Here is a 25,980-nt window from a genome sequence, read left to right as displayed (position 1 = left end):
CTAGTCATGAAGCATCTGAAAGTCAGACCTGTTAACTCCCCTAATGCTTGTTTCCTTTTGATGACATAATTTCAGTTGCATTACTGCTTTTAAATAAATAAATGTGATATATGTGTTCACATTTCTTATTGATACAGTTTTAGCCTTTTTTTCAAAACTCGGCTACAGCCCACTTTCTGTAGTTAGACCTTTTGTTTCCAATACATAAAATACAGTTCGAGTGGGTTTTAGGTCAGCCCCCTAATCATTATTGGATGATTTTGAAGTCTAACTCCGTTGTCTGCTCTTGATTCAATGGCTTTCCTCCCTATTCTTCTGTTGTTCCCAAGTGGAGCATTTTGGTCTCATTTTGTTTTCCATCAGAAGGCTGGAGGCCAGCCATTACTTAACATTGTTATCTTGCAATGAACTCATTGTTTTTTCAAAGAAGCAAGCTTGGCTTTATTGTCACTCTCATTGGCTTGTTTCTTACGGGTCACCTGCCATTGGCATTCTTTCTCATCGTGTGTGTGTGTGTGTCTCTCGCCTGGAGCATGGATGCACTGTTTGTGACCTTCCCCTGCTCATTTTTGTAGGTGCTACTTTTTTCTTTGGGCTTAAGCACTCTATCAGAGTGAGGCATTTCTGCTGGCCCCTCATGTACTTCTGCCCCCTCTGTGTACCTCCCTTGTACTGTTGCTTGCCCCCACCCTCTTTCCCTCCTTCCATTGATGTCTGTGTTGTTAGTTGCCCCCACCCGGCCTCCCTCCATTGATGTCTGTTGTTGCTTACCCCCTACCTGCCCTCCCTCCTTCGCATAATGTCCATGTTGATCCATGCCCCAGTCACTCCCTTCCACTCTCTGCAGTTTGTGTGCTTGCTCCCATCCCTCCCTACTACCCTCTGTTGTCCTTGTTGCCCCCAGCTCCTCCCACCCACCCTCCATTGCCTGTATTACCCAACTCACCCTCCATCCCTCCTTGTTGCGTGCTGGCCTGCCCTCCCTCCATAACAAACAAAAAAGAGCGTTTCTTGGGGACCGCTCTGGCCGCGTCATAGCGTTTTTTACCCACCCCCTCCTTTGTCAGTGTTGTCCACCTTAAGCCCTCCCTCTGAGTTATCCTCCATCCCCTCCCACGTGCCCCTCCAGCAACGAAATCAATGCTATGGCGTGACCAGCACTGGACGCGTCATAGGGATTTCTTTTCTATTTCTGCCTTGCTGCACATACGCCTGTCTGCTGTACAACATGGCTAAAAATCATTGACAAGGCCAGTAACCCTGTTACAGATAACACCTGTGTGCTTTCTTTGTGCTTGTTTATTATAGATTGTCTTTGGCACTCCATTGAAGTGCATGTCTTACTTGGCTCTTTCCCCCCACTTCTTTCTGTTCACCACTCACTTCGTTTGAACTCTCCCCTTCCCCTACTTCCACCATGGGGTGGGGAGCATTGGAGGACGGGGAAGTTCATTTATTTATTTGCTTTTAACAAGGTCTCCACACTTGAAAGTGTTGTGAACGCGTGCTTCTAATTGTTTGGCTTGTGCACACTTTAAAAAAAGTTTTTTAACTTTTAATTTACTGGTCTAACATGACCGTCCAGTCCACCATGTTAGATTTGAAAATTAGAAAATGACCGCCTTTCCTCACTTTACATGTGTGCCCATGTATCACAACATTTTTTTTAAACAATTGCTCTGGAGCTGCAAAGTACTAATGGGCTGCTTTTTTTTTCTTGAATGCTTTTTTGTCATTTTCATCCTTTATTTACCATCATGTTAAAATGGTAAATTAAAAATGGTCGATGGATGCAGATGCATAGGAAGATATCTTAGAATTGATTTTGCTTACTAGAAAATTCACCACAAAATAGCCAGCCATGCATTCGACTAAAGGTTTGAGTCCTTTGTTCAGACTGAAAGAAACTCACAACTTTCTTTCTTGTAAAATGTCTCAAACCTCATGCGCTTTGCACTGCTATGAACTAGGGGCCTCATTTATGAAAAGTGACGCATCGCTGCGTGAAAACAGCGATGCGTCACTTTTCATTGCGCCCTCCTTGCGACACCAATGATGCGTCATATTTACATTATGATGCATCATGGCGCAAGGAGTTACAGATACGTCAGTATTTCTGACGTATCTGTAAGCGCAAAAGTGACGCATTGCTGGAGTGTGTCACAAAAGCCCCATGTGAAAGGGCCTGCGTCAGTCCTGCGCCTGCTGCAAGGCATGGGCAAGATTTTGACGCAACGGCGTCCTAAAAGTGATGCAGTGAAATCTTATAGATTTCACTGCGTCACTTCTACAACCCTTTCTTGCGTCAATACGCCCCTTTGCATACATTATACCTGGCACAGGTATAATGTGGTGCAGGGGTTTACAAAGTGATGCATCTACCTAGATGCGTCACTTTGTATATATGGCGCAACAAGGCGCATTTTTTACGCCACTGGTGCGTCACAAAAAGTGACGCACCGGCGGCGTAAAAGTGACGCAAGGGCTCATAAATGAGGCCCCACGTTTTTATCAGTCTTGATTGCAAAAAGTGTTCTTAGGTGAGTAGCAAGTGGGAATGTACGGAAAATCCAAAAATGGTCACTTTGTAGCTACTTGATGAAGCGAGTTTTAAAAATCAAACGCGTTTTGATTCGCGGAGTTAAACTTCCATAATGAATTAATAATATTAATGAGTTTATGCATGATTTGTACTAATTCAACCTAGTTTAAAAATGCATTCACAAACACGAGGGTCTAACATTATGTGCTCTTTTTTTAATTTGCGAGTACGTTGAAAAATAATAAACTAACTTTGTCTATTTGTTTTGTCAACATTAATTGCGGCTGTTTAAATAATGGCATGTGCTTATCTTAAATGTGCTTTCGTCTATGTCGTGTTTTTTATGTGGCAGAGGCTCGTGGGGAATCCTGAGGCTCGTGTGAAGAAGGTTTTTATGACTGCTGCTGATTCGTGCTTAAAGCTAGATAACATAAACTAATGGGTTAACATTAGTAAAGGGGGTGGGTAACAGAACGACTTTCATTACTCAAATTAATTAATGTTTTGTGTTTCTTTGCAAACTAGTTCTTCGAGAAAGAGGCCTAGTTTTTAAAATGGGTGTTTGGAATCCTGTCGTGATGAGCCGAGCACAGCAAAAGAATGAAAAAAGTTTGTCACATTCATAATCGTCAGTAAACAAAATATGAGGAACTGTGCAGGATGTGCTCCGCGTTGAATAACTTCCAAGGACAGGATGCGGCAGAAAAGCCAAGCTGAGGAAGCAGCAAACTGTTTTTTAATAAGTTGTAGGAATAATCTCGGAAGCTAATGTCGCTTGTGAACAATAGACTAAGCCGTTATAGAAAAGCACGATTTTGGAATGAAGAAGCAATGATCTCATGTGGACTGACGGTTTTCAGCCAATCAAAGAGCTGGATGTCTTTAAAAAAGTATTCTTTTATCTAGTTTTAGATAGAGAAAAGGTATAAAACTTGGCCTCTTGGGAGGAGCTTTGCTGGCTCGTTCCTGAATCCTGAAGGGCGTGAGATGCTGTCGGACTATTGACTCACGTAAGGGAAACCTGAACTTATGTCTTTTCTTTTAGGTTCTAATAGGTTTAGTCAGGGAAATAGGTTTATGGAATGAGATTCTTTCTGCTTAAATACTTTTCGTGCTAATTTGTTTTGAACTGACAGTCTAATGTGCCTTTACTTAATAAAATGATTGCTTATTAAATCCTAAATTAAAAAGATTTCTTTATTGAAATGCTCTTTATTTGAAAATAAAGTTAATAAAAGAGATTTTGAAATGACAAGCTGGTCTTGTTTATTCTGAGTCTAGTTACCATCAGTTGATTCATTACCTAGGTGACTTAATTAAAAGTTTCCATATATAAACATGAATATGATAAACTGCAGTTGTATATAAATGTAAATAGTTATATGAATAGTTTCCGATTAATTAGGTCACATGATTCAGTTGGCCAATTCTTGTCTCAGTCATTTATGGGCCTTGTGAAGAGTCTATGATTAATGGTGAGTATCATGGTGTAGTGTAGTACTTTTGAGACAGAATTTCTGCAGGCCCGCTGGATCAATTATCTGGTAGCAGAGTTACGGTTACTATGGTAACTGGCATGCTACATGTAGAAACATAGGATACATGTCTAAAACATGTTAAGTTTGTCCAGTTGTTATATGTAGTCGAAAGGTCTTTTCCAGCAGTGAGAAAAATCCTACTGTGCCGGCAAGAGTAGTGTGACAAGTGAGGTCACACAGTTCATTTGTTCTGTTTCAAAATAGTGGTATTGATATATAACACTAGTGTTGTGGACGTACAGCACAAGTTTAGGGATCTTTAGGTGTGATAGGTTGAATGTATAGTGAGGATTGTCTATGAAATCGTAGCTTTCGAGTATAGGGACAACTGTCCTGTTTTAAAACTTACTGTGAAAAGAGTAGTAGAATTTATCCAAGCTTGAGTGAAGGGTAAGAAAGCATTGTTTCTTATTGGCAAGTGAGGATTTTTATTGGCGGGTTAAAGTCCTACCAAAAATATCACGTATGAATGATTAGGGATTCTTTTGTATGATTGCATTGCGTGTAAAATATTTTGTGAAAATAGCGTACCTCCCACCTCATCTTCAGTAAATTTTTAAGAAGACTGGCTGGATTGATTTTGTCCCATTTAATGGTATAGCCATTAAGAGCCCCCAATTTGATGGGTTGTTCATAATTTATTCTGGGGTTATTTTGTGTAGTAGTGGGAGAGGGTAACACGACAGATAGAGCCAAGGGATAATGGTCACCATATAGGTGATCAAGAGTGTCCCAGAAGGATATTAATGGGGAATGCATCTTTGAGAAAAGAATAAAATCAATAGTGGAGTTTATTTCTCTGCCATGGAAGGATGGTTTGAATGGTCTTGGAGGGAGAGATAAGTCATTTGCAAAGTCTAGGTTAAAGGAAGCCATGAAATTATTTAGTGACTCCCCTATTTTTTAATGTGAGAAATGATTAGAAATGGCATCATCAGGTTCGGTTTCCTGTGTGGGGGAGAAGTCACACATACCCCTTGAGACATTTTGGCAGATATGACAATTAAAGTCGCCCATGAACGCTGTCGCACACTCGCCCCCACATGTTTCTTTAATTGATACAACAACATGGTGTAGGTCATCTAAGACGTTCTCCAAATGCTCTAAGGGCATGTTATTATAAAAATTAATAATTAGCAGTGTCAGGGATGAACCAATGTCCATGACAATTATTTGGTAAGAATCCCTGAGTACCTTTTTCCGAATCCTGTGCCCTACTGCAACACTAATGTATGTACACAGGCCCCCCCTATGTCTACCCTGCTTACTCGCTATCGCTGGTGAGTGGAAGGTCTGGTAACCCAGTAGATGTATCGGAGTAAGCACCCAAGTCTCCTGGAAACACAGGACTGAGTAAGAATTTACCACATCCAGCCAGGCCGGTTGTGCAATTTTTGAGGAAATTCCTGCCAGATTCCAACTAAGGATCTCTAACTTGGCAGATGGTTTCCTATTTTCCACATAGGTAGACAAAGTATTGGTGATGTTTTTGCCGGTCTATTGGGGACGATGTATTTACTAAGAACATTTTATTTACCCCCTTTACCATCCCTTTCACTGGATTCCTACAACCCAAATGGCCCTTTGTGGGGGATACTTTAGAAATTATACCAGATGTTTTCTCCCCACACGGGTAATCTACTTTCGTTGGGGAGAGTCATTCTATGTCGTCCAGACCATAGAGTGGCTCGTAGTGATTATAACAGAGGAAATTCCAAGAGGGAGTTAATGGTGGAAAGCATTGACCATAGCCCGCAGATTCATATCTAGGAGTCGGGGTGAATCTATTTTCCCACATATTCTCTCTATCGTAGTAGGGGTTATAAGGTGGAAGTATGTTTTCCCTCACTCCATACCTTGAAGGATACATGTTTTGGGTTGGTCTTCTGTGCTGTTGGAAGGAGAAATTGTCAAAATGTGGTTTAGGTTGGTATGGTTTTGGGGGCATTAAAGCTTCAGGATAAAAATATGATAGTGATTTAGGTGTAATCGGGCCCTATTAAAATCTGAAAACCAATCCCTGATATGTGTGGTAACTCTAGGGTCTTTAAATGTAATAATTATTACGTCCCCCTCTATATCTTTGGGGCGTATGCCCAACCAGTTTGTTCTTCTCACCATGATGATATCGCCATTTAAGTGAGGTGGTAGTGGCCTGTTGTTTTTAAGCCACAATAGGACCTTATTTTTAAGACTAGTGTGATTTTCATATGCTCCTGAAGATGGTAATGGCGGAACTCCCGTTAGAACAGTGACATTTTGTGAAGCAGCTGGGGGTAAGTCCACATTTCTTTCACGTGGCGGTCTTTTAAATTTAGGATCAGTCTTATTCATGCCCAAATTGGTTTTTGTGTTCCCCTTCTTGCTGAATCCATAAGGGAATTTATTTGTGCAGACTGTGCCCGTGTGTTTAGAGTCGGTTTGGATTGAACAAATGGAGCTTTGGTTGCTGGCCTCAAAGTATCTGAAGATGTTTGTTTAGTTAGAGTTTTTGAATCCTTTATGGTTTTGTCCTCTTTGGTCATTTTCAACGCTTTAGACATTTTCTCACCATCTTTTGAATTTGGGACGTTAACTGAGTCCTTACTAGTTGAAATGTTTTGAGTAGAACATCCTAAGAGGGTATCCAATTGGATTCCTATTCTCTTCACTCTCTCTACTATTGGAATTATTAACGCTTTCACTAGATGTTCCATTGCGTCAACAAAATCTTTTATAGATGGTGGAACTTGAGAGGTCAGAGTGTTTCTAGCTACATTTGGTGCCCTTCTACTATTTGAAGTAGTTCTTTCCTAAGTGAGTCCTTGGAGGGCATTAGTTTGTATGCTAAAGTGTCTGCCTGGGCCAGGCCTCTTTTTCTACGCTTTTTTGGAGCCGATCGGATAGTTCCCTGTTTCCTTTTAGAATGGTTAGAGGGGGTCGAAGGTTTAGCTAACGTAGGTATGGGAGGCACTGGATGGGATTGTATTCGCTGTTCAACTTCCGCGGCTATTGGTACTTCCATTATGCATAGACTTGCATCCTCGGAGGCCTTAGGTGATTTAGGGGTTACAAGGTCAATGATTGGATTACTACTAGGGAGGGGTAGCTCAGGTTGGTATGAGGCAGATGTATCGTTTTTGGGGGGCGAACTAGGCTGGAATATTAGGGGGATATTGTCCGTATTAAACAACTCAGCGTCTGTGTTTTCCAGGGTTAGATTTTCTGAATGGACCTCAGGAGTAACTTTAGAACAAGAGTCTAGTGCAGTGTTTTTAAGATGCTCAATGGATAGTCGGCGAGCGACACGGCGCTCTGCCATTGCTAAGTCTCTATCGACTTCAGCAGTGGTTCTGAAAAAGAATTTATCCAAAGGACCCAAGATGGAAACCCCTGCTGTAGGAGTAAGGGCATCCGCAACAGTCATAGCCATGATTGGTTTTTTTTTCAAGATGGTTCGATGTAAATAACCAATACCCAAGTGCGGGGCTGCTCACGTTAAGGGGATGGCCAAGCTGAGCCTTGTCTGGCCTTGGAGGGCCGTAGAGGGCCCGACCTTTGCCCGGGCTGCGCTCCGGGCGTCCGGCTCACGTCCCGCGACGCTGAGGGCTCGCTGGATTTGTAGCCCCTCCTGGCGCGTCTAGCGCGCCAGGGAACGCGCCGCCGCAAAGGCTGCCGGGATGTGAAGTCCCGGAGCGGCGGCGCGGCTGGTGGCGGCGGTAGCTGTGGTCGTTTGGTGCGGATCTTCAGGCTGCCAACTCCTCTTGTGCCTCGATCCTAGATTTCACTCAGGTATGGATTTTGGTCCCCCCCCGCTCCACCGAGGGCTCTCTGGATTTGTAGCCCCTCCTGGCATGTCTAGCGCGTCAGGGAACGCACCGCAGCAAAGGCTGCCAGGATGTGAAGTCCCGGAGCGGCGGAGCGGCTGGTGGCGGCGGTAGCTGTGGTCGTTTGGTGCGGATCCTAAGGCTGCCAACTCCTCTTGTGCCTCGATCCTAGATTTCACTCAGGTATGGATTTTGGTCCCCCCCGCTCCACCGAGGGCTCGCTGGATTTGTAGCCCTTCCTGGCGTGTCTAGCGCGTCAGGGAACGCGCCGCCGCAAAGGCTGCCGGGATGTGAAGTCCCGGAGCGGCTGCGCGGCTTGTGGCGGAGGTAGCTGTGGTCGTTTGGTGCGGATCTTCAGGCTGCCAACTCCTCTTGTGCCTCGATCCTAGATTTCACTCAGGTATGGATTTTGGTCCCCCCCGCTCCACCGAGGGCTCGCTGGATTTGTAGCCCCTCCTGGCACGTCTAGCGCGTCAGGGAACGCGCCGTCGCATAGGCTGCTGAGATGTGAAGTCCCGGAGCGGCGGCGCGGCAGGTGGCGGCGGTAGCTGTGGTCGTTTGGTGCGGATCTTCAGGCTGCCAACTCCTCTTGTGCCTCGATCCTAGATTTCACTCGGGTATGGATTTTGGTCCCCTCCGCTCCACCGAGGGCTCGCTGGATTTGTAGCCCCTCCTGGCGCGTCTACGCGTCAGGGAACACGCTGCCGCAAAGGCTGCCGGGATGTGAAGTCCCGGAGCAGCGGCGCGGCTGGTGGCGGCGGTAGCTGTGGTCGTTTGGTGCGGATCTTCAGGCTGCCAACTCCTCTTGTGCCTCGATCCTAGATTTCACTCAGGTATGGATTTTGGTCCCCCCCGCTCCACCGAGGGCTCGCTGCATTTGTAGCCCTTCCTGGCGCGTCTAGCGCGTCAGGGAATGCGCCCCCGCAAAGGCTGCTGGGATGTGAAGTCCCGGAGCGGCGGCGCGGCTGGTGGCGGAGGTAGCTGTGGTCGTTTGGTGCGGATCTTCAGGCTGCCAACTCCTCTTGTGCCTCGATCCTAGATTTCACTCAGGTATGGATTTTGGTCCCCCCCGCTCCACCGAGGGCTCGCTGGATTTGTAGCCCCTCCTGGCACGTCTAGCGCGTCAGGGAACGCGCCGCCGCAAAGGCTGCTGAGATGTGAAGTCCCGGAGCGGCGGCGTGGCTGGTGGCGGCGGTAGCTGTGGTCATTTGGTGCGGATCTTCAGCCTGCCAACTCCTCTTGTGCCTCTATCCTAGATTTCACTCAGGTATGGATTTTTTGTAAAGAAGACATGTATTAATCGAAACGTTATTTTCACTAATTGCAAAGCCAAAAAATGTTTTCTGTTTAACAAAATAAATGATGAAAATGAAAAGTAAATAACTTTTATAACACATTCATTGTTTGCTAAAAGGTTACATGCAAGTCGAAATTAAGTAGCGAACTTTAAGGGTCAGCATTGGCAGTGCAGTAAGGGTCCGGTGATAAACTCATCACCTATCTTGTTATTTGATTACTAGGGGAATAGTATCCTCTTCCCTCTCTGCACGCCCAGTAGAAAACGACAGAATTATTGAACTTTGGATTCAATTTCGCAAAAGCTTAGAGTGCACAGTACAACCCTTTCAGATTTGTCAAACCAACTGTACAGCATAATCAAATGACTTTGACCAGTTTCTCGATTCAACCGTATTTAGAGCCTCATTAGGATGGCGGACGGACCTGCGTCCGTCCGCCACCCCCGAGGTGGAGGGACTATCCGCAGGTGCAGCGGCAGTCCCTCAGGTGCAATTAGGAGGTGACCGCCACCCTGGCGGTCACATCCTGTATCTTTAACCTTGCGGCGGGTGCTGCTTGAAGCAGTAGCCGCCGCAAGGTTAAAAATGCATGTTTAACATTTACATGCACAAAGCGGCAGGCACCACGCGGTGCCTGCCGCTTTGTGCATGTAAATGCTGGGGGTACCATAGGTACCCCCCATGTGCACCCCCAACCCCCGACACCCTGGGGGCCCGCAACAGGCCCCCAAATACCAAAGACCACATGCTTTTCCACGGCAGAAAAGCCGCAGTGGAAAAGTATGTGACGATGCACATCCTAATTTGGCTGACGGTGTCTTGCAGACACCGCCACCAAATGGACCTCCACACCCCGCAGATCAGCGGCGGACGGACCTGCCGTCCGCCGCTGGTCCCACCGCAAACCCACTGCCATCCTAATCTGGCGGTGGGTGTATTCTGTGGCCGCGGCAGTGAATCCGCCACCGCCTGCCCGGAGGATGCGGATTCACCGCCATCCTAATGAGGCCCTAAATTAGCTTTCTTAATCCCCAGCATAGGTTTGTATTGACGCGCTTCAGGCTTGATATTTTTCATCGGTCGACAAGCTTTCCAACTATTAACAACTGGTCACGACAATTAATGTACTGCCCTTGAGATGTCTGAACAATGACCATACATGCACTATTTTTTTGCAAATTTCATAAAGATCTGGGTATTTCCTTTATCAAGCCTTTACATTTTAGACAATGTAGGCTGGCGTATTTATATCTACAATTACTTCCAAATTGTATTCATGTGTGGTATTAGCTATATTGGTGATGTTGATTTGATTTGGAAAACTATAGTAGATGTCAATCATGTGATGTAATTTTCTTCCAGTTTCCATAACTACAGATAAACAAAAGTATTTACATCACTTTCTGTTGTACGAAGGCGAGTGCGTTAAATACTTATTGACAGCGGATTCAGGGGCATATTACCAAGCAGTAGCGATAATTATCGCTATTGCTTGGTTAGCGGAAAAATTATATTGCCGCACACCGACGATTTTTACCGCTGAGATACCTTGATATTATCAAGGTTTATCTCAAAAAGCGGTAAAAATCCTGTGAAATGCATGAATATCGCTGGAAAATCAGCGATATTCATGCATTGTCGTGACAATGCTCTTAGCCATGTTATCCACCTACCTTTGGATAACATGGCTAAGAACTGCTTTTGGCAAGCGTTCGCTTTTGGAGATATTCACGCTTAGCGCGAATATTTCCAAAAGTATATAATAGAAGATAGCGATGTTAGCAACTGTTTCTTTAGCGATAATTATCGCTGACATGCAAAGTGGGCCCCAAGATGATCACTATCTCCTTAAAGCTGTCGCTAACTGGTGTTAGCGACAGCTAGGTAATAGGGCGATAAAATTATCGCCGCTTTAGCGGGAAAAATTCCTGCTAAAGCGGCGATAGGGCCCTTAGTTTCTTCTCTCTGTAAACAGTAAGAAGCAGCAGTTTTCTCTCAACGGCGCTGGCGTATCAAACTGCCTGTATGCTACATAATCTCTACCTGCTGCATGAGTGTGCCCCCACTAATTTATTAGTATTCATGGCAATGCTTCATACATCTCTAAATTACTTCCATGACTCATTGCAACGACACAATGCCTATATTGCTCTGCAAGATCTTATATTGATTCCATCTCTGCCAGACGCCCTGTGCTGCTCAAACCTATCACTACAACCCTGCGTAAAGCCATCTCACTATTTCAATCCCGGCTGAGTAGTCTATCCCTGTATTACTTTGTTTGGTGACCGTGATCCCACTCTCTGCGCTGCTCCCGACAGTACCGGACACGCTACTGTGCTGCGATTCCACCATACCTGGCAAGTAGAGGTGTGCGAGCCACTGAAAGTTCGAGCAAGACGCGAGTCTGAAGCCTGGCTCTGGTTCAGCTCAACGTCCTGTTGGACCCTCGAGCCCAAAACGAGACGACCTTTCATGTGGCTTCTGCGTCTCTCCCTCCAAGTTACTTCCAGAGGTATCGACTAGGGACCCTGGTTCTAGTCTCAGAGTCGGCTCAACATCCTGTGATTTTGGTCATATCACTTAATCCCCTCATGCCTATTAACAATAAATGTGACCATGTGGAAATGTAACTGGGGCTCATGTAAAGAGCATCATTTTTGCATTCTCTAACAAACTACAGAAAAATGGACAGATGTGAAAACAGTCTAAACATAAGGAAAGATATTTGGAAGCTCATTCACTAGCTGATCTGTAAAATGTGAAACCAGAAATAATTTTACCTTCTCTGCTGAAATTGTGTGATTTTAGGCAAGTTACTACACAGTAGAAAGGTAAGCATGATTGAGCTATTATCTCTCACAGTACTCAAAACATATGTGTGCAAAAGGTCAGTTTAAATGCACGTTTTACATAAAAGTTTAGAATCTAATGCATGACAGCAAACCCCATAGATGACATGTTCTTCCAACTTCACCTGTATGTCTCCAACAAATCACACAAGTCTGAATGCCTCAAGTCCACACCAGTGGCACCAGTGTGTACTGCAAATATTAAGTAACTACATTAAGAATAAAAATACCATCTATTTGACAAGTGAGGAATACACAGTCAATAGGATGAAGGAAAATTGCGCTATGACTGTCCAAGCTATTATCGATGTGACTGAAGAGGACCAGGTGAGAGTCGCTCGCGATCCCGGGAACAGAAATGGTCCACTGTTATATCCTTGTTTTACTTGTTGCCTCGTTGCTTGCCCACCCGCCTCTCTCACCAGCGTTAACCATTTTGTTGATAGTTTTTTTTTTTTTGTAACCTGGAAGAGATCTGGGGGCATATTATCAAGGGGGTTTATCTCCGCTTTTTTGGCTTTAAAAGCCAAGAAAGCGGAGATAAAATTATCTCCCTATTACCTAGCTGCCGCTAACACCAGTTAGCGACAGCTAGTAGGAGATAGCGACCATCTTGGGCCCCACTTTGCATGTCAGTGATATTTATCACTAATGACATGCAAAGTGGGCGTGCCAAGATGTTAGCGACTGAAAACAGTCGCTAACATCGCTATCTCCTATTACCAACTTTTGGAGATATTCGCGCTAAGCGGGAATATCTCCAAAAGCTAACACCTGCCCTGAGCAGTTCTTAGCCATGTTATCCAATGGGAGGTGGATAACATAGCTAAGAGCATTAGCTCGGTAATGCATGAATATCGCTGACTTTTCAGCGATATTCATGCATTGCGGCGATTTTTATCGCATTTGCGATAAACCTTGGTAATACCAAGGTTTATTTGCGGTAAAAATCGCCGCAGCCCAGCGGTAAATATTTGTCTCTAACCAAGCAATAGCGATAATTATCGCTATTGCTTGGTAATATGCCCCTTAGTGATTTGCCCAGAATCACAAGATGTTGGCCGTCATGGCAAAAACACTGACAAAGGCAATTGCTTGCATTGGTGAAACATATTGACTTTGCAAAGGCGTGATTACTTTTTCCCTGTAGGGATCCGCAACCCAAAAGATATTGCTTATTTTAATCAGTTGGTGCGATTGGACAAACTATTTAAGCTTCTCCATCGATATTGTCAGTCCGCTGCCACCTTTTCGGATCATGGTATTTCCGGCGACGGATTCTCGGTCCTCGACTCGAGAGTTGCCTTTCAGATCCCTGTTACCTTCAGATCCCCTTCCTTGTACTCCAAGGCACTGACTACCCCACCTTCCCTTCCTGCACACTCTCCCACCAGAGGTGGCCTAGACAATGAAGTCTAGGACCCGGCTCAAGCCACTGAAGTTTAGAGCCCGGCTCGAGCCAGATGCCTGGCTGTGGTTCTGCTCAATGACCTTTTGAACGTTCAAGGTGAGAACGAGTGGAGCATTAATGTGGCTTCTTCTCAGAGGTCTAACCTGAAAGGAGAGGAGGGAGGTTTAGACAGGCTGACCATAGAGACGCTATAGATTGCTGTGACCTCTGGGGCCACAGTGTTTTACTAATTCGTGCCAGTGCTTCTCCAGAGGAGTTGAGGTCTCTCCTTGAAGTCCTTCTCTTTGCTAAATCCAGGGAGGGTCAGCTGGAGGCAGCAATGTTATCTGCATAAAAATTGAGTGTACTGGGTCTAGATTGGTTTAAGGTATAACTCATTTATTAGCACTGTGTTCTGTGCCCGCCCTGCAAAAACTAAGTAGGGGTCAGTGTCCTTTTGCTGTTAATGGGGGAAGAGATGAGCTATCCATCCACAGGATGATTTGCACGCTGTGAAACACCAGTTCAAAACCGGCTTCCCGCTTGACTAAATTGTGTGATCCTAGACAACTAATTGACTGTACTGTGCCTCTCTTTCATGTACAACTACACATCTCTTGCATGTACTTAAATAGACTGCAATGCTACACCATCTATAATAATACAGGCGTATGCAGATGGCACAGGAGAATTAAACAGCCAACTTATCTCTTGGTTCACTGAGAACATCTTTTTCAGGGCTCTTGTTTACAAACTATAATTTCTAATAAATAATATTCTATGCAATGCTTTAATATATTATCCTAAAGTGAAATGCTTCCATGTGGTAAGGGATACATATTTTTGGAATTTTGAAGGCTTATCATATTTCTAGAGTACATTTGTTGCCCGAATTACGTGGCAAATAATTTACTGGCTCGGCTCGTGATGTGGGTCTTAGAGCCAATCCTGAGCCTCGGCACATTCCTGGCTTGGTTCTCAAATTTAGCTTTATGGCTTGCCCATCTCTTACTCCCGCCCTCACTTTTATCTGTCGTTATTTACCTACATCAGAGTTGAGAGGCTTTAACTAGAAGCAAGTAGTACATGGGTCCTCTACCTGCTGCTTCCTACTTCCGGGGTTTCAGACTCCTGTCAGATCCCCTTCTTGACATCACAGCCTCTGTCACTTCCTCTGCCTTAGTCATATAATGTTGTTGGATGGTGTCAACATGTTCTAAGCACTACATCCAGGCGCTAGTGATCTGTTCAGCTGCTGCATCCTACCACTGCCCCCACTGCTTATCTTCACCCTTGATCTGATGGAGCTCAGAGAATAAGGTGACACATGATGGGAGCAGACAGATCCGATGGGGCATCCCAGGCTGAGATGAGGAAAGGAAGACCTGATGGTCAAAAACTGCTGGTTAGTGTGGTGCTCTTTGTTGCATCTCAGAAGGTGGATCAGCTGGTAATGAAGCAAGAAATGTGTGCTAGAACACACTAGAGAGGATGAGTGTTAATAGATGGGCCAGGTCAGTGTGTGGCTGAACAGAAAGGGCAACACGGGCATAATGACACAGTGATTAGACAATGCTGGTTGACGGGGTAGGGTGGTGAATGGGGGCACGCTTGGGAGGGTAGTGGTGTTAGGGACTGCGGTTGTTAAAGGGAGACTCTGAGTAGGCTAACTGGCTTAAGTGGATGTGATTCGAAAAAGTGGCTTGTGTGATGATGCATCCTAAGAACTGTGGTGAGTGATATAGTTAAGAAGGCTGGATAGTCGGCCAGGCTAGAGTCAGACAGAGCCGCTATGCCATCTGTGGTTAGACGAAGGTGAGTGTTTGCCAGGGAGGGTTGGTGATGGATTTCAGATCAGTCTGGTTGGTCAGAATGGACTGGTTCACTGGAGAGCATCACAGGATGTTGAGTAAAGGGAACAGGGCTGAAGAAGTTCGTATGGGGAGTGTGGGTCATTTGATGGCTCTGGGTGGGTCATGTAGTGACTGCTAGAGAGGCTGAAAGGGGTGTGGGACGGAATGAATAGGGTATATGAAAATGAGGAAGAGAGGTGAGAGAAGCGTCATGGGTTACAAAGAGTACATTAATGAGGCAAATTTGGGAGAGATGGATCTGGGATCTGATTAGTGGGTGATGAATGTGAGTGGTTGTTGAAACTGTGCAAGGTGGGAATGGTTGTGAAGCAAAGTAGAGATACTCAGAATCCCAGGTCAACTGCTGAACTATAATCACTTGATCAAAGTTATAATCTTTGCCATTATGCTTTAGTAGTGTGTGAAAAATCCTAGATCATTTCTGCAGGAAAATGGCAATACCTTCAAAAACATAGGGTGATACCTCGAAGAGAATGACACTTCAACTTTTTCAAATGCCATACCTACTGCTAAAAACATGCAAATCCACTGGAAAAATAGGGTGGAAATTAAAATATATACAGATAGTGACATCGAGTAATGAGTCGAAGTCGGTAGATTGATAGGTAGAGTTCTGGTTCATGGCTCAGGGGTGATGCATCCGTGAAGGATGATGCGTAGGGCTAGTGTTTTTCTGATGAGTCTCAATGAGCTGGGTCGTTGCAGAAGATGTGTACATTGGTGGAAATCTTCCAGATCCACATATGAAAGAGTGTTCCTTTTTTCCTTAGATAATTGTGTGATCAGTATGATCAACATGTTTAAGGAGGGACTGGTCGGAGACCTCACAAGTGTACTTAGAGGTGGAGAAGTGCTTGGTTCAAGTAGTGCACTGTGAAGTGAGTTCCATCGGGAAGAAAGGATTTAAACCATATTAAATCCTTATGAGGTGCTCATAGAACAAGGTCCAATTGGGGAGTGGCAATGCAGAGAGGCATATCGATCAAAAGGACATGTCATAGTGGGAGAGTGGGGAGAACCACACAAAGTGGAGTGCTAGATGGACCAACTTAGGAAGAACAGACGAGAGTACTGACGTTCAAAGGGGATGAATGAGGCAAGCACAGGTGAGTGTGGCCGGTGATGACCATCTAGATAGAATTGACCCTAAAATATGGATTATATCATGTAGCAGTATTTTAGATTTTTAGAAGAGAGTGATAAGAAACACTTACTTCGTGCAAATGATTAAGAGACAAAATTGTGCATCAGTTTTTAATTATTTATTGCTACAATGAGAAATATATTTAACATTCATTTTTTTCATCTCCAGCCATAAATAGGATTCAATAAATAAATAACTTACAACTCTTAAAATGGTTAACACATTAGGCAAAATAGGTTACAATATAAAAAATTGTATCAAATATTGTTGTTACCAGTGAAATTAAATTAATGATAAATAGAAAACAAATTAGAGAATAAATACTAGTCTCCATTAAATAAAAGATAATGTAGAATTATCTTTCTGATATTATATATCTGTTTCAAACACCTGAAGTATCATTGAAGAATACAGTTCTGTCCTTGAATTTGACGAATAAAAATATTTGGCTGATAAATTGCCATACCTTTGCATCACAATACTGTGTGTTCAAATAGAAAAACACATATTATGTCTAATGAAACATTTCATATAGAGTTAGACACACTGTTGTCTTATATTACATTTCGACAGAAAGCACAAGGTTGATTGATTGCGGGGGTACGTGACCTGGATATTTGAAAGTCACAAGTACAAGAAATCAAATTGCCCATACTTGCCCTCTGAAGTCAAGGTTCATTGTTTGAGAAGAATCACAACTGGCCTCAATGTATTTAAGTCCTGTCACACTATCTTGAGATACTGCTGACACACCCAAGGCAATGGATTTCAGGAGCCAGAGCCCAGAGATGACATTATTAATGCAGGTTTTATACTGGCTTGTCAATGCTTGAAAAAAGAAAAAAAACGGAATTACTTGTGTGTTGCTTCCTGCTGCAAGATGTGGCGTTGTTGTTTTTACATTACTATTTGTGTCAATTTCCTTTCATCTAAGGGATAATGATTTTTGATTCAGGCCTCTAAACCCACCCGTATATTAAAGCTGATATAACAAACATCTATTTTTTGTGTGTCTCCAATTTTCATGAAGCGTTTTGGAATCCCCCATCCACCCCATCCCCAATGCTTGCACTATTCCTGCAGCTTTTATTGGCCATTGTTCTTTGTCCACTTTCTACACTTTTGAGAACATAATTTTAATGAGGATGTCCATCGTCCATCGTTATGCTGTTGGGCGTGACGCAGGTGCATCCCACTACAACGGTCATTGTTTCCAGTGTAAAGGTGCAGCTTTTCGGTTCTTTCCGCAGGACCAAGATCTGGTGCTTGATTTCGACTGGGTTCAAATCGAAGCCTCCGCAGCTATCAGCGCATACCGCCTGAGATACATGCGTAGGGTACCTCTGGTTGTCTATGTCTGACCTGTAAATAAACAATCAAGTCATTAATGCAGTTTGTGGACCATCCTTCACCAACACCTATTACCATATTCAAAGAAGAAAATAGCACAGGACCACTGACTGAAATGAAGCAAGAATGGGGGGAGGAGTGGGGGGTAAGGAGGGTGGCTAGAGCTACTCTATCTTTAAGAACATGCTTCTATCTAAAAAGATTGGAATTGGAATTGGAAGGCTCTTATATAGCGCATGGCTACTCGGAAGCATCCCAGCGCTTGAAGATAGATAGAAGGTGATGCAGAGATTAGAAAATGGAGAAGACTGGTTTATGGCCTAGGAAACAATGCTGTTTTTAGTTGTTTTCGGAACACCAGCAAGCTGGGTTCTAAACAAAGTGGTAGGGCGTTCCACAGTTTTGCTGCATTTCGGGAGAAGAGGCGGTCCCCAGACCGGGCTTTGTTGGTCCTGGGCGTTATAAGGAGATTTTGATGGTTAGAGCGAAGGTGCCTAGATGGAATGTATGGTCTGATCATATCCTTCAGAATGGGGGGGCCGTTCCCATAGAGAGTTTTATGGACCAGACAAAGAGTCTTAAAATGGATTCGCTCTTTTATTGGGAGCCAGTGTAAGGCCCTTAATGCAGGGGCTGCGGTGGTACGACGGCTGGTTCCGGTGAGTAGCCTTGCTGCGGAGTTTTGAGCTATCTGCAGTTGACGGATGACTGAGGTGGGGGCTCCTAAGTAAAGAGCATTCCCATAGTCCAGCCTGGATAGAATGAGGGACTGGACTATGGTTTTCTTCGCAGTTTCCGGCAGCTGGGGAAGAATTTTCCGGATGGTTTTTATTAGACCGAAGCACGTAGCCACTGTCTTTTTTGCCTGAGTTTTAAAAGAGAGCTTCGTGTCGAGCCAAAACCCTAGGCTTTTTATCTCCGTTTTGGGGGTGGGCCCGGGTCCCATGCAGGAAGGCCACATAGAGGGGGTGTTAGAGGAGGCCTTTCTTCCGAGCAACATCAGCTCGGTTTTTCCTCCATTCAGTTTTAGATGGGAGGCATCCATCCATCCTGCGACTTCACCCAGGCAGCTACAGAGATTGTTTTGAGGGGAGTCTGTCTGGGTGAGGGAGACTACTAGCTGGGTGTCATCAGCGTAGCTCACCAATTGGATTCCGAAGGGGGTTACTACCTCTGCCAAGGGGGCCATATACACATTAAACAGTGTGGGGCTAAGGGAAGAGCCCTGTGGCACCCCACACTGTAATGGTATTGGGAGGGAGCAGTTGGTATCTGAGAAGACCTTGAAGAATCTATTACTGAGAAAAGATTCAAGCCATGCAAGAGCTTTGCCTGTGACTCCAATTCTGTCTAGGCGGGCGAGTAGGACACGGTGATTAACCGTGTCGAAGGCGGCGCTGAGGTCCAGGAGGATAAGACCGCGCTGCCACCTGCGTCCAGAATCCTCCTGGATACCTCAACCACCCTCAGCAAAGCTGTTTCAGTTCCCTGTCCTTTTGGAAACCTGTTTGTGTGGGATGAAGCAGGTTTTGAGACTCCAAATATGATGCCAGTTGTTTGTTGACCCACTTTTCAGCAAGCTTGCTGATACCGGGGAGGAGGGAAATGGGGCGGTAATTAGAGAAGTCATCAGGGTTAAGATTTGTTTTTTTTAACAAGGCCTTTACCATGATAGCCAGCGATGACTTGCCAGCACCTAACCAAATATGCTCTGCATAGGGCACATTTTAGAGTATCACAACAGAGTGGCTACAGAAAGTGCGGAGGGTGAGGGTGGTGGTGGCGGTTATGGTGGACTGGGTAGTGGAGAAGACTGATGAGGGTATTTGGGCCATTAGGAAGGATGGAAGACCGGGGAATGAAAATAATTGGATAAATTGTTCTTGATAAAGTAGGTTTGAGACCCATGAAGACTGCTCATTAAACAATTTATCATAATTGTATCAGTCAAAGAAAGAAATCCCCCAGACTGTGGCAGTTTAGGTTGACCCACATGCATCGTTTTTGGTGTTCTGCAGTTGCGCACCACACTTTCACAGGCACCCAGAGGAACCATGACCATGCACTTTGAGTCTTACATGCATTCTACCCTTTCTGATTCCAGGGCTACCCAGGTCACAAAGAAAACTGACAGGCCAATAAGTAAGTTGGTGAGCCTTCCTGTGCAGTGCTCAAGGCTAACCAACACCCTTAAAGACACTAGTTTGAATGAAATGTTTGGATGGAGAGCTTGAGAACAGTGTTAAAAAGTGACTTAAAAAGAGACTAGCATGCACTGGCTCCTACTCGAGCATCGCCATCGAATGAAACTTCAGTCCATTATCTAACAGGATGCTAAAAGATAGCTCATTTTCTGTCATCAGCTGTAGAAGAACTAGAGGTTGTACAGCAAACGTTTAGTTGCCACCACCATAAAAACGTGCCTACTTGAAATGGGGCTACTAACTCTAATTGAGGTTATTCTTTTTTTTTAAATTTCATTTTTAAAGGGGTTGCAGCTTTTTTGTTTAATGCTCGTATAGTGTGAAAACTCTGTTCAAGGCTTTCATGTTCTTTAAAAAGCTTATTACATTGTCTCAGAATTTGAGGGTGATTTGAGGACACACCAACCCAATCCTGAAGGAGAACCAACACATCTGCAGTCTTAACTCAACTGCAAAATAATTAGCACCTGCACAACATGATGACATGGGCCATTTCACTGAAAATGTGTGCAATTATCGATTATTTACAGAGAGGAGGGACAGTACCTCAAAATATGCAACACTTTACCTTATGTACATGATATTCTTAAGGCCAAACTAATGCGCGCCTACCGGTAAAATTACAGCGGAAGGATGAAATTGTATGATAGCACAATTTTAACAATTGTTTTTTGTCTCATGGATTATAGCCTTGACAAATCATTACAGCTCACACTTCATTGACCTTTGCTTACAGAACAACTACTTATATAGAACCCAATGGAGACTACAATACCATTATATCTGTGAACCCCATCCCACTTTAATTTCAAATTACAATCCTATAAGTAGTGCTAAATATCTTTAAGGGCTGCAAGACTGGAAGCCAGGGCAGCTGTCCTTCCCTAACAGATGATGCTCTTCTGATATTAGTCCTCTGACCAATCAGTGGCACTGCTTTTCTACTTTACAAGCAGAGAGACTGACCTATCCGAAGATAGTAAATAATAAGAAAGACAAGTTTATATGGATGTATGACAGAACCACGCATTCCGTTGTCACTTATAGTTAAAATGCATATTCCTTTACCATTCACAACTTTATATTGACATTTGTAGTAAAGGCATGTGTGGTAAAAGAATATGCATTGTAAAGTCTTGCGTGGTAATGGTTATGTGTGGTAACGATTCCTGTGTTTTAAAGGCCGCGTTATAATGGTAATACCTGATAATAGCCACGTTGCAATGGCTGTTTACCAGTTTATAATGAGAGAGATAGTCATTATGTTGCACGTGGGGCATTGTCCTCTACTGTAGTAATGTTAGTTTTATCACAAATAAAAATATGATTTAATAACCTGATATGGGGATAGGGTAGATATGTAAAAAAAGGAATTACAATGTGTATGCAGAGTTCACAAAGTAGGACTTTGATATCATTTTACATTGGTGGAGGAAACAAAAATATACATAACAAAATAATGCTGAAGAAAAAAATATTCAGATTTAAATAATAATATATATGAAATCTGAAGTAAGTTTGCAATTGACTAGATCCCCAAACCACCTAGCAGAAGTATATTGTCCATGTCGTTAATTGACATTCAATTTCGCTTCCCCATTTCCAAGAAGCAATCAACACAAATTTTCTTTTATTAACTCGGTCACCATGTATCCTTGTATTTCGGAGGGAGGGTTCTAAGTCTCGCCCATATACACTCTGTAGGTCACATCTGGTTCACCATATCTACCACCCCTAAAATTCATGATTATTGTTTTCTTGATAATGTATGCATGATTATGGTTTCTAGGTGATGGGCATGGATTTTTCATATCACTCCAAATTTATGCCTCAGAAACAAGGGGTTATTTGTTGAAAAGGAATACGTTGTGGACTAAACTCACCTGTAAGTCCATGGGCAGATAGATCGGTTTCTAATATCACCCATGAGTTCCGACTGATGCACAGGCACTCTCGAGCTAACCCTCACTTGGTAGTACGTGTCAGACTTGCGGGTGGGACATTTTTCCTTTTGCTCGTGAGCCTGCAGGCCTAGTATTTTTGCGATAACTCCGACACTGGGACTTCTGCCCTTCCTCTGACGTCCTGTTCCAGTTTCGGAGGCTGCTGTGTGGGCCACCACGACCAGAAGGGCCAATGTCTTCAGAAAGAAATTAAGTTGGGGAAATATAAGTCAAGGTGTTGTAGACATTTACGCGTGTGTTTCTAACAAGCGATGAAAACTTAATACCATTACTTAGTGTCTCCATGTACTGTATGTGTTGTGGTCAGAGAGCGGAAACAAAATGGGTAACACTGTACATTCCGGGCTAATAACCAATTACTCCACTATATGGATACTACTAGTATATACCTTACAACTCACTGGATAGTTGGTAATTTGTGCATCGTTTTGGGAAAGGAACTCACATATACGCAGTAGATTTGCTTATATGCATATATGCATATATTTCTATTTCCTATTATGAAATAATCATTTATTCTATAATCTTGTACTGGTAAAATACAGATGCAAGTATGCAATGAGAATGTAAAAGGAAGAACAAGTAAATAAAAAGAAACATAGAAACAGAAAACATTTTGCAGTTCAATGTCAACCACAGGCGGAAGAAGGGGATTACTGAGGTTAAAAAAGGTAACAAGAGGAAATAGGGTCTAAGGGCCATATGTATCATCAACCTGATTTGCGATTCTGAATTAGTGATTTTTTAAAAATCGCTATTTCAGAATAGCAAATTGGGATGTATGTACAAATTCACAATTTTTTTGCGAATTCTTAGTATTCCTTAATTGCGATTTGCAAATTGCGAATCGCAATTAAGGAATACTTTCCCATTCATTTCTATGGGTCAGGAGGCCCATGGGAATGAATGGGAAGTTATTTTCAATTTGCGATTCGCAATTTGAGAATCGCAAATTGAGAATAATTTCAAGGGTGCCGGGGTGTCCAAAGGACACCCTGATGCACCCCTGAAATAAGCATGGGTGCACATGTGGCGCACATACATGCCCTAAGGGCATGTATGTGTGTCACATGGCACACATTGCATTTTTCAAGGAATTCCCAAATTACCACCAACTTGAAGTTGGTGGTAATTTGCGATTCCTTAAGGACAATTTGCATATTTTTTTGCTTCATACATTGCATTTAAGGAATTGCAAAATTAGCGATTCCTTAAATGCAATTGCAAAATAAGGAATCGCAAATTTTGCGAATGCGAATTTGCTTGATACATATGGCCCTAAGTGGTTTCGGTTTTGATGATGTTACCACTTACTTATTTGACAAGCGAGCACAAGACTGATTTACAAATATTTTTTCAAAAGTCGTAAATCTGTTCCTTGTAACATTCCTCATAACTGTGAAGTAGGCAAAGAAACCATGAAAAGCAGCAGATTTTTGTGAGGACTGTTACAGCATTACATTACTCTTTTGCGTATGAGTACCTGTACAGGAAATGCGCATATGTAAATTATTTTTCTTTTTCTCTTTGTAGGGAAACTCATTTTCCTCCAACGAACCCCCTTTACCTTACACGCCCATTTATAACAAGCAAGCACCTATCCAGACATTTTGCAGGGGTAGTATTCTAGGAGCGTGCGAAGTGGAAGACGGGATAGAAATCTTTTGTGAATGGCCACAAAGTTCCACCTTTGAGGATCTTCTCAAGAGTCTCCATGTCTATCAATCCCTAGCGCCAGCTATCACCCCTTTCCTCCTCTTGATGATGGCAGACTTATCCATGCAGACAAGTCCACCAAGTTAGAGTACTTCTACACATGAGTATTTGAATTTCTCTTAGTAAACAAATTGAGTTTATCAGGATTTGCGTTTTTGGAAAACAAATCCAAATGTTTGTGTACCTATGTGTGCACAATATAATAAAACCAACAATGTAATCTTGTTGATTTTAGAATTTCTAAACCCACAACATAGTAAACGAGCATTAGGAATGCCAACAGGTCTGGCTTTGAAGGAAAGGTGTATGGTAGTGTGGAACCTTACCAGTAAGGTGCATGGTATTGTAGATGTATTTGTGTGGAAGCAAAGAACTGTAGAATAATATTGGTTTAGGGTAACAGATGGTTTAGGGGCAGTTGCACTGTCAAGCCTGATCTAAACATTTAGTAGGTTAATGACCGCTCACCTCTCATCTGTGTTTTTGCCAGATGAAAATATCATAAAGTATCTAGTTACTTAAGACACTTTAATAGCATTACAATGTCAAGTGTGTGCCCCTGAAAGTTCTATCACAGGCATCTAGAGGAATAAAATGATTACAGCTGTTAGAGGCCACCTACTTTTCTGTGGTAATAAACAACTTCTGCCTAATCAAAACATACTCCTGGCTCCCCACATGTGGATAGAGCCAAAGCCCCTCTCTAACATAACATGCATTTGTAAAGCACATGTTCACCGAAGGGTATCTTGGCGCTTAATGACAGAGGTTTATTTTTACCTAATGGTACTCTTTTTATCTACTACAGAATGATGAAAGACTGAGTGGACCCCACAGGATTTGAACCTGTTACCATGAGGTCAAACACCGACCCCTTCAGTGGGCACATTAGTCCTCTAACCAACAGACCTGGGATTAGCTCTAGTGATGCTCACATAATTGTTTGACTGGGCTGCAGACTACTATGAGGTAAATTTACTGAAAGGGAGTGCAAGACACCACAGCAACAAAAGTTACTGGATTCATTGCTCCAAAGGGAAGAGAGTAGCACAGAGCTATATCCTGTAAGATATGGTGCTGCTGCTCTCTTCTCTAGCACTGATGCACAAACGTAATGTCTAGCATAGGTTTATTTATTTATTTATTTTCTTATATAGCGAAGGATTCGACCCCCAGAGGGATATCTCCGGGTCGTGTACTAGAAAGGGACTCTACCGCTACAAAATACTAAGCCTAGACAAAGTTTAAATCCTTTCACAAGTTGGACAATCCTTTACATTGCAGCTCACATGTAATTTCTGAAAAGTTAGGAGAAATGAAAAGATTTCTCCTACTTAGCGCCTGCATCAAGGAAGTGCTGGCATAAAGTCCTGTCTAACAATTTAAGTAAATAGAGATTTGCATTGCAAGCTGTGAGTTGTAGTGTGATAACACTCAAATATCACCTGTGGGATGCTCCGTTCATCTATGTATTGCAAAGTAAGGCAATGCGCTACATGTGTTACGTTAAGGGCCTCTTTCCAGCCCCCCAAAAATTCCAAAACAAATTGGCTGCTCGGCTTCCTTTTTGCTTCAACACCATGAGGGCTCGAACTCCCACTTCACCCAACCAACAATTTATTTCCATATTTGTTACTTGAAAAGCCTTAACTGCTAAAAGATCAGTCTTTGGAGTGTTTAGATTTCTAAAGAATGCCTCAAAATGTTTCTGTATGGTATTTTGTGACTCCCTTCTTTCGTACAAATGTTACCTATACGCTGTGTGCACTGTCTTTGCATCAGAAGCAGATGTAGACCCCTCTACGCCTTTCCGTGACTAAGCTCAAACATACAGCAATTACAATTCTTTAGCATGGCTACCATGACTCCCTCCCCATGTCTACTCCAGTCATCATTTCTGTCCCGATCAAACCTCACCACGAGAAAGATCATTATATCAATAAAATGCGCACATTGTACAAAGACTTATTCTCTTCCATCACCCATAACACATGTGAACACTATAGGATGTTTGCCCCTACTGATTCCCTCTTATTGACTCCTGGGCCTTGTCACTCACCATCAGCATTCTTCTCTGAAACTTCATGGTTGGTCGTTTTCTTGTGGTGCTCCTCTTGGCAACGTGCTTCTCTTGTGAGACACGGTGATGGTGCAGACCTGGTGCGCGCCCTCTTATAGGACCCACGTGTCCTCCCACACACAGCTCACTCAAAGTCACATGCAATCACGGCATGACAAAGATTTTCTGCGCTGACCCATTTACCGATAAATGTCCGCCAAGATATTTAATTTTAGAATACGA

The 25,980-nt window shown here is 43.4% G+C and overlaps 1 protein-coding gene across 1 annotated transcript; it reads right to left on the bottom strand.

The window, feature by feature from the left end:
* Positions 1 to 17,580: 17,580 nt before the first annotated feature.
* LOC147663570 (interleukin-17F-like) lies at positions 17,581 to 25,764 on the bottom strand. The gene is made up of 3 exons (XM_086950353.1): positions 25,738 to 25,764; positions 21,882 to 22,138; positions 17,581 to 17,806 (listed from the first exon to the last, which is right to left on the bottom strand). The coding sequence occupies exons 1-3, from the start codon at positions 25,762 to 25,764 to the stop codon at positions 17,581 to 17,583; spliced, it is 510 nt and encodes a 169-aa protein (XP_086806479.1).
* Positions 25,765 to 25,980: the final 216 nt, after the last annotated feature.

The sequence above is a fragment of the Lissotriton vulgaris genome, unplaced genomic scaffold (genome assembly GCF_964263255.1).
Source record: "Lissotriton vulgaris unplaced genomic scaffold, aLisVul1.2 SCAFFOLD_2259, whole genome shotgun sequence".
Taxonomy (NCBI): domain Eukaryota; kingdom Metazoa; phylum Chordata; class Amphibia; order Caudata; family Salamandridae; genus Lissotriton; species Lissotriton vulgaris.
Note: the sequence above shows the minus strand (reverse complement) of the source record. Positions and strands in the feature narration are given on the sequence as shown.

What these genes read in the sequence shown, in the direction of transcription:
- LOC147663570 (XM_086950353.1), bottom strand. Translation starts at nt 25,764, where the DNA reads ATGAAGTTTCAGAGAAGAATGCTGATG. An exon ending in TTCAGAGAAGAATGCTGATG is followed by an intron (nt 22,139 to 25,737) that starts GTGAGTGACAAG and finishes TTCTTTCTGAAG; the next exon opens with ACATTGGCCCTTCTGGTCGT. An exon ending in ATCTGCCCATGGACTTACAG is followed by an intron (nt 17,807 to 21,881) that starts GTGAGTTTAGTC and finishes GTTTATTTACAG; the next exon opens with GTCAGACATAGACAACCAGA.